General features: G+C 41.6%; 3 protein-coding genes across 4 annotated transcripts in view; 1 reads left to right on the top strand and 2 right to left on the bottom strand.

The window, feature by feature from the left end:
• The window catches only part of LOC128252423 (zinc finger matrin-type protein CG9776), a 109,685-nt gene that overhangs the window by 74,818 nt on the left and 26,601 nt on the right, over positions 1-8,266 (bottom strand). The window lies entirely within an intron of this gene.
• On the top strand, positions 3,835-6,501 carry LOC128252443 (melanization protease 1). Its single transcript, XM_052980161.1, has 4 exons — positions 3,835-4,063; positions 4,368-4,531; positions 5,433-5,613; positions 5,665-6,501. Exons 1-4 carry the CDS (start codon positions 3,994-3,996, stop codon positions 6,387-6,389), a joined length of 1,140 nt encoding a protein of 379 aa, XP_052836121.1. The 5' UTR covers positions 3,835-3,993; the 3' UTR covers positions 6,390-6,501.
• LOC128252453 (charged multivesicular body protein 3) lies at positions 6,418-7,794 on the bottom strand. 2 transcript variants are annotated; one of them, XR_008267304.1, is made up of 4 exons: positions 7,549-7,794; positions 7,173-7,413; positions 6,619-7,113; positions 6,418-6,549 (listed from the first exon to the last, which is right to left on the bottom strand). XR_008267304.1 is itself a non-coding variant. In XM_052980179.1 (3 exons), the coding sequence occupies exons 1-3, from the start codon at positions 7,591-7,593 to the stop codon at positions 6,713-6,715; spliced, it is 687 nt and encodes a 228-aa protein (XP_052836139.1). In that variant the 5' UTR covers positions 7,594-7,794; the 3' UTR covers positions 6,418-6,712. The 2 variants fall into 2 exon arrangements, 1 of the variants encoding a protein (XP_052836139.1); XM_052980179.1 differs by having other exon boundaries at positions 6,418-7,113.

The raw sequence follows: 8,266 nt of genomic DNA, 5'->3' as shown, positions 1-8,266 counted from the left end.
CAATATCATCCAAATGTCGGGTCCTAGCAAATGAGGTGGAATGGAAAAAACGGGGATGGTGATGGACCAAACTTTCTTGGCATGGCTCACGTTCGACAAATCAATACGGCTGCCATTCCATCAAAAATATTTTGAGTAATTAAAAAAGTTTATCGCTATTTCGGTACAACTCGTTTAAAAATGTACATCGAGGGTATTTAAGAGCACCCAACTTAGAACCTTTATGGGGCTAGCATTTCATCGATTGCAGAACATTTATCAAGAGTCGCTAAAAACAGCACTGTGGCCCGGGCTGGACCTTATAAATAATGCAGAACGGGCTTTTAATTATACAGAGGCATCGGGCGCACCACACAACTCAACGTCCGAGTACTTTGCAGTCAGCCAAGTGTGAAGAGCCGTGTTTATTAGCCCAAAACAACGGCGTAGGCGACAGCCAACCAGCTATACAGATTCCAATTTAATTTAATAGGAGTAGCCGGGAGTCTGGCTCAGAGATAAGCCGGAGGTAAGCCCTAATGAAATGCATTGTCAAATGAAATGGTAAAATTGACGACGTCCACTCTTTCTTCAAGTGGCCAATGGCATTAAATCAGCAAACTAATGGCCTCTAAGCAAACGACAGGACGACACGCACCCCTCGTGCAGGAAGATGCCGAGTGCCAACTGGGGGTCCGCTTCCACAAGTGCTTTTCCGTTCGCATCCTGCCCTCTCGATCTGAACTTAAAAGCACTTGTAACAAATTGAAATCATCTATCTTACTTTTCGCATTTCGCATTTCGCATTTCGCATTTATTGAAGCCCACACTTGCAGCCAATCGCCTGCCCTCCACAGCAATTTTCAATTCACCTCATCGCCTCCGTAAGTGGCGGAATTCGGGGGGTTCCCAGATGGCTTACAACTTAGCATGTGTTTAACTAAATACACGTGTCTAAAAGGGGTGCCACAGAAATCGCTTCTGCTTAAATTCCACTGCCATTCTTCTTTTTTCCATAGCAGATAAATTTGATCGCGAGGAATATAAACCAGAGGTTGTATAGCAAACGCCTTAATAACTGAGTTAACTGGGCGAAACCAAACCGTTTCCGCAACTCTAATAAAATCTGGCAGAATATGTGATGCTACAAAAGTAGGACAAAAAAAATTGGGTTGAAAAATAATATTTATAATTTAATATAATTTTTGGGCTACTTAACATATTTGGCATAGAACGGATACGTTAATCTAGTGATTATTTATTAAAACCTTTGATTCTGCACTAATAAAATTAAGAAATTCCTCAAGGAATTAAATTTAATATTTTTTCTGAAAGGAAAAACTTGTACTAGGTGCATAAAGTTCTAATCTGAATCATACTCCACTGATTGTATATGATATACATTTTTAAAGTGGGGAGAAGAAAATAAAGCGCAAAGTTTATACTTTATCGCCACATTACAGAGTCACTATTAAACATAGACTACTAATGCTTTACTTTCTTTTGCAGAAGTTTATTTTTACACCCTTGCAGAGGGTATTATAATTTCAGTCAGAAGTTTGCAACGCAGTGAAGGAGACATTTCCGACCCTATAAAGTATATTTATTCTTGATCACTAGGCGAGTCGATCTAGCCATGTCCGTCTGTCCGTATGTCCGTCCATCTGTCCGTCTGTCCGTCTGTCTGTCTGTCCGTCTGTCCGTCAGTTTCTACGCAAATTAGTCTCTTAGTTTTAAAGCTATCTGCATGAAAATTTCCCAAAAGTTGTCGGAAAGAGCCGGATCGGACGACTATATCGGAAAAAGAAATGAAAAAATAATAACTTTGCTGTTTTTTAATCTTTTTTTATAGTAAACTTCGGCAAGCCGAAGTTCATATACCCTTGCAGCTATTTCAAAAATTAAATATTCTTGAAAACATTAAAAATATGATTTACTTGCGTATATGTTCAAATACATTGAAGCTTTGATGATTTGCAGCTTAATTATTCGATAGTTCATAAGGCAGCTATACAATATCGTTTTCTGATTTTAATAAAATTTAAAGCGTAATTCTGAACTGCCAAATTATTAATAAGACAAAAAGAATTTTTAATAAAAATTACAAAATAGAAATGTTAAAAAAAAAATGTTTTATATATTTATAATGTTTTCATGGGAACTATATGATATAGTCGTCCAATTTTGAAGAAATTTAAACCGTAATTCTGAAATATTTAACCATAACTATATGTCGAAGAACTAAAAAAAAATTTTAAAACAGCAATGTTATAAGTTTTTTATTTATTTTTCCGATTGTTCATATGGGAGCTATATGCTATAGTCGTCCGATCCGGCTCGTTCCGACTTATGTACTACCTGCAATAGAAAGACAACTTTTACGAAATTTTCATGCAGATAGCTTTAAAACTAAGAGACTAGTTTGCGTAGAAACAGGCGGACAGACTGACAGACGGACATGGCTAGATCGACTCTCGTAGTGATGCTGATCAAGAATATATATACTTTATAAGGTCGGAAATGTCTCCTTCACTGCAAGGGTTTAAAAACAGCGAAGCTTTAATTTAATTTAACTTTATTATTTTGTAATTTGTTTTTAAAATTCTGTTTGACCTATTAATAATTTGACAGTTCAGAATTACGGTTTTAATTTTATTAAAACCGGAAAACGATATCATATAGCTGCCATAGAAACTATCGAATTACTGAGCTGCAAATCATTGTAGCTTAAATGTTTTTAGACATATACGCAAGTAAATCATAATTTAAATGTTTTCAAGAATATTAAGTTTTTGCAAAGCTGCAAGGGTATATGAACTTTGCTTCCTTTTTTTGTTTTCATTAATTTCTCGATTGTTCATATGCGAGCATTGTGATATAGTCGTGCGATCCGGCTCGTTCTGACTTAGCTTGCGTAGAAATTGAGGGACAGAAGGAAACGTCTAGACCGACTCATGTAGTGATGCTGATCATTAATATAATATATATACTTGCGTTGGAAACTTCTGACTGAAATTATAAAACCCCCTGCATAGGCATAAAAATTAGATAAATTCAAAGAAAATTCCTATTTTAAAGTAAACGTAAAATATTCATTCCAAATTATCTTAACGAAAAAAAAAATTAAAACAAGAAGGAACGCTATAGACGAGTGCCACGACTCTTAGATACACGTTATAGAAGCAATTATATTCGTCGCGCAAAACCATAAACTGGAAAGATTTGACGGTTGTGATCAATATATGTGTATACGTGAAGGTTTATCTGACTGCTTACAATGACGTCACTTATTATATTTGACTTTAACCCCTTAAATATGATATATTTACATCAAATTTAAGTCTGTTGATAGATTTAGACGGAATAAAAATAAACCGCTAAATATCTTACCTCTACAATGTCCCCACAGACTTTAGAAAGAAAAAGAAAACAAAATTAATACCTTTTCTGTGTCTGTCTCGTGAGTATTGGTTCAAAATGTTGTCCATATTTTTTATTTCAATCAAAATTTATTTACTAAAGGTATATATATTCCACGAATATTTTTATGTCTTATGATAGCTTACAAAAAAGAACGCAAAGATAGCTGTCACTTTTCAATGGAATGGAACGGCGATGGCTGTTGAAGCGGCTTGATACCTGTCAGCTTTAAGTGCAGCCGATGAATAAAATCAAGTTAAGTGGAAGTTCCCCGATGAGCAATGGCAATGGCTAGAAGAGCGCAAGAAAGCAGCAAGACTAGTTCGGGGGCTTGACAGACCGCACAACCCACAACATAGAACCCAGAAACCAGACCCTGAGATAAACCCAGGCCTGCACTCTCTCTTAATTCTGGTGTGCGCTCCGACAAGTCGAACAAGTCGCGGGGAGAAACCGCCGATAAGCTCCACCTCGGAACGAGAGGAGCTCGAGCGCTCACCAGTTTCCAGCCACGGTCAGTGTGCTTCCAGCAGGCGGCCAGTCAGCGGATCGATCTTCCACAACACACTGGTGTAGTGCAGCCCAGATATCGCCATGGAGCCTCACTTTCTTTCTGCCGTTATGGTGCTGCTCTTGGTGGGAACTAGCAGCACACACGCTCAAGGCAAGTTGAGCTAGACGCTAGACGCTAGACGCTAGACGCTAGACGCTAGAAGCTAGTAGCCAGAAGCTAGAAGCTAGAAGCTAGAAGCTAGAAGCTAGCGCTTAAGACGCAGTCGGAGATTGTTTACATCGATTTGGAGCACAAAGCAATCGCCTATCAGCGCTGAACTTCACCCCGTCGAATGGATGGCAGTGGGGAGAATTCCCCTTACCGTTCCCGTTCCCGTTCCCATTCTCAAATCTATTCCCTTTCCCGCAGTTCTACACGCCATGTCACTGATCCGGATTTTATCTTTGCTCCCCAGAAATCTTTGGGTATTGCACAACGCCCGATGAGCAGAGCGGCACTTGCATCAACCTCAGGGAATGTGGATATATCTTCGAACTGGTCCAACGCGGAGTTGTTTCGCCCGAGGATCGCCGATTTCTGCAGCTGGGTCAGTGTGGCTACCGCAATGGTCAGGTGCTGGTAAGTACCATTTATTCACAGTTTCCACAGGAAGCAAACTTCGGAAACCGAAGTTCATATACCCTTACAGCTATTGCAAAAATTAAATATATATTTTTAAAAACATAAGAGCTATGATGACTTGCATCTCAATTATTCGATCGTTCATATGGCAGCTATATAATGTCGTTTTCCGAGTTGAATAAATTATTATTACGATTTTTTTTTTGATATTTTAATTATTTTTGTGTAAGCTATATGATATAGTTTTCCGACTTTGATGAAATTTAAAATGCAATTCTGAAATATTTAAGCATTACTGTATCACAAAGAATTTAAAATTTTCAGTTTCTCGTTTTTTATTGGGTATGTATTTTTCAATTTATTGATCCGTCAAAGGTTAATTTATGTGTTAAATTTTGTGTTTTAAATTAAAGTTTAAGAACTAAAGTCATTCTTTTGAGGGGTAAACGATTGAAAGAAATAATAATTTGTTTTACCTCCAATAACCACTTATAAGTCACAGAGAACAATCCAGCGTGACTTTAAGAGACGTTGGACCCCTGGAAAAGTTATATTTAAAACAAGATGATCGGCTAGGAGACCTTTAACATATGTACATTGTATGTGCTATTAGCTTTATAACGTAATATTTTTATTACAATCGGTATTACTAGAACTGGAGATAAAAAAAATCTAACAAGCATGAACAAGAAGATGCCGGGTATAAGTCCGTTACTCAACTATCCAATTTCAAAATAATAAAAATGAGCCTAAAAACAATAGGGTGTCAGGTGGAGTATTACTATAGAAAATATAAGACCTCAAATTATTGATTTATTAATTAATATAAACCTAATTTAAAGTACATTTTTGAAAGAAATATGAGAGTAAAAAAAATGCCATTTTGCCATTCAATCAGATTTGCTGTGCAAACAGTCGCAGGCGTAGCCAGCAACCGCAACCGACGCAGCCTCCTTTAAGGTCCGGTTTGCTGCCCCAGCCGCCCAACTGCGGCGAGAACTTCAGTGACCGCGTGGTGGGCGGCAAGGAGACGGGCAAAGGGGAGTTCCCCTGGATGGCGCTGATTGAGTACACGAAGCGTAAGTAGTCCCCATCCTGACTGGCCGAAGACTGACTCTCTTGTCCACCAGCGGGCAACGTGAAGGGCCACCACTGCGGCGGGTCGCTGATCAACAACCGCTACGTGCTGACGGCGGCTCACTGCGTATCGGCCATTCCCAGCGACTGGCAGCTGACGGGAGTGCGTCTGGGCGAGTGGGACGCGAGCACCAATCCGGACTGCACCACCAGCAGAAACGGAAGGCGGGAGTGCAACGACCCCTACGTGGACTGCCCGGTGGTTGAACGGATCCCACACCCGCAGTACCCGGGAAACACCCGCGACCAGTTGAACGACATCGCGTTGCTGCGGCTGCAGAACGAGATCCAGTTCACCGAATTCATCTCTCCAGTCTGCCTGCCCACCCTGGCGTCCCATCGCGACGCGCTTTTCCTGGGCCGCAAGGTGGTGGTGTCCGGCTGGGGTCGCACCGAAACGAACTTCACGTCCAACATCAAGCTGAAGGCCGACTTGGATCCTGTGCCGACGAGTGACTGCAACCAGCGCTACGCCAGCCAACGTCGCACCGTCACCGCCAACCAGCTGTGCGCCGGCGGAGAGGAGGGCGTCGACTCGTGTCGCGGCGACTCCGGTGGCCCCCTTCTGCTGGAGGACTTCTCCGACGGCAACTCCAACTACTATATTGCCGGCGTGGTCTCCTACGGACCCACGCCCTGCGGCCTGAAGGGATGGCCGGGCGTGTACACAAGGGTGGCGGCGTATCTGGACTGGATAGAGAACAACGTTAGGCCCTAGTCCTAGCTCACAGATTTAAACTACGCAATTAGAAGGGACATGCCACAGCAAATATCGATTTTTAATACAAGGTAAATTATACAATAAATAAAGTTAGCTTGTGTAAATTAAACGGTAAAACGCGTGCAGCTCAACACAACTTGAACTGGGGCACTGTACACTTAAAATACAAAAACTGAATATTAGTTTCTGAAGATTATTTTGGTTTCTATAATTAAGCCGTGCTTACGGGTGTCTTGCCGCTTAGGGTTTTGAAAGGGCCTGCCAGTCGAAATCACTTGCCTCCAGCTTCGAACCTAAATGCAATCCCCGTAGCAGTCACCCTAAGATCGCAGCGAGGCCAGGCGGCTCTGCATCTCCTGCAGTTCCTCGCCCTCGTCATCATCATCCTCCTGGACTGGGACCTCGACGCGGGCAGCGGTCGCAGACGCAGACGCCTTGTCCGCTGGAGTAGCCTCTGGGGGCAAGGGAGCCTCTCCCAGCTTGCCATCCGTGATCTCCCACAAAACCTTGTCCACCTCCTTGCCCGCCTCCTCCTCCAGCTCTTCGGACTCCTCCAGCGAGTCCATGGTCTCGTCCAGCATCTCCTCGATAATGCCGGCCTTCATCATTTCCTTGGACATGTCCCGCATGATGCCCGCCAGTTCCGGATAGCGCACCAGACTCTGCATGGCCTGCATGACCTCGGTGGACTTCTGCAGCGATCCTGCTACCCGCAAGGTGGCTAAGGGGAGGATAAATCGTTAGCTGGGTCAGAGGAGCGGGAAGCGGGAGTACACTTACAAAGCTGGTTCTTCATCTGCATCTGGATGGAGTTGAGGTGCGCCTTTGACGTGTATATGCGGTTGATGGCCTTCCGCGCATTCACAATCTCCTTGGCGAGAATGACGCAGGTGTCGCGGTCGTTTTTTTGCGCCGCCTGCTTGAGGGAGCGTTTCACCTTCTCCTCCTCCCGCTGGATACTCCGAATCTGGCGATCCAACTGGTTGCCCTCCTTCCGTATCTTGTGCGTCCACTCTTGCACCTAAACGGAATTTACAAACCAGAACAGCACTCAGAACACAATACACACAGTGCGCAAAACAATGCAAAGTGAAATCAAAACAACTGCAATGACATCATTTCTCGAGAAGCACCTTGTGCCCGTTGGCGTCGTTACCTGCTCTTTGGGATCTTTGCTGGGGGTTTTGCCGAATAAGCCCATTGCACTGCCGGAAACGAGAACTGTTGACAATTTATATTACTTAAACTTGTATTTTGTTTAATAGTCCAAATGAGTCATTTTGGTTCTGACAAACAGTGCATAGCGTTGCCACTATATGCAAAGGCTCTAGAGATGAGCGCACTTTCTTAAGTTTATGTAGGTCGACAAGTTCATTGTTTTTTCTAAAATTTGAAGTTTGATATAACGGACGACGTAAAAAAATTCGATCTGTGAAAGAGATCTAAATAATGTAAGTCAAAAAACACTGAGATTTTTTGGTATAGCCAAAGTCAATTTACAAAATATATTCCTAAAAATTCTGTATGTATGCAATATGTTGTTTAAAAAAATTTGAACAGAAAAAATATAGCCGACATTTAAATATGTTGTATTATTTTTATTAATGGCCTCTTATACCTATGAATTCGGTTGCCTTAAAATAGTGCACGAATTATTGCGCATAGATTAATAACTATAGCAAGCCAAAATTTGAAAACCGTCGTTTTTAAAAAATTTGAATGAAAATTTTATAGAAACTCAGCACATAAAACATACACTTTCATTAATGTACACAAATTTTTATCTTTGTATGAGATGTGCTTGTGTTTTTGGAAATATTTACCATTCTTAATAGTATATTATTTATTAATTGGTCTGTTCCGCGAAATCTGTT

The sequence above is a fragment of the Drosophila gunungcola genome, chromosome 3R (assembly GCF_025200985.1).
Source record: "Drosophila gunungcola strain Sukarami chromosome 3R, Dgunungcola_SK_2, whole genome shotgun sequence".
NCBI classification, from domain to species: Eukaryota; Metazoa; Arthropoda; class Insecta; order Diptera; family Drosophilidae; genus Drosophila; species Drosophila gunungcola.
This window is presented reverse-complemented; position numbering and strand designations above follow the sequence as displayed.

Excerpts from the sequence above, each read along its gene's own strand:
- LOC128252443 (XM_052980161.1), top strand. The coding sequence starts at position 3,994 with ATGGAGCCTCACTTTCTTTCTGCCGTTATGGTGCTGCTCTTGGTGGGA. Across the intron at positions 4,064-4,367 it reads TAGCAGCACACACGCTCAAG|AAATCTTTGGGTATTGCACA; the intron begins GCAAGTTGAGCT and ends TTTGCTCCCCAG. Across the intron at positions 4,532-5,432 it reads ACCGCAATGGTCAGGTGCTG|ATTTGCTGTGCAAACAGTCG; the intron begins GTAAGTACCATT and ends CCATTCAATCAG.
- LOC128252453 (XM_052980179.1), bottom strand. The coding sequence starts at position 7,593 with ATGGGCTTATTCGGCAAAACCCCCAGCAAAGATCCCAAAGAGCAG. Across the intron at positions 7,414-7,548 it reads GCAAAGATCCCAAAGAGCAG|GTGCAAGAGTGGACGCACAA; the intron begins GTAACGACGCCA and ends AATTCCGTTTAG. Across the intron at positions 7,114-7,172 it reads GCAGATGAAGAACCAGCTTT|CCACCTTGCGGGTAGCAGGA; the intron begins GTAAGTGTACTC and ends TCCTCCCCTTAG.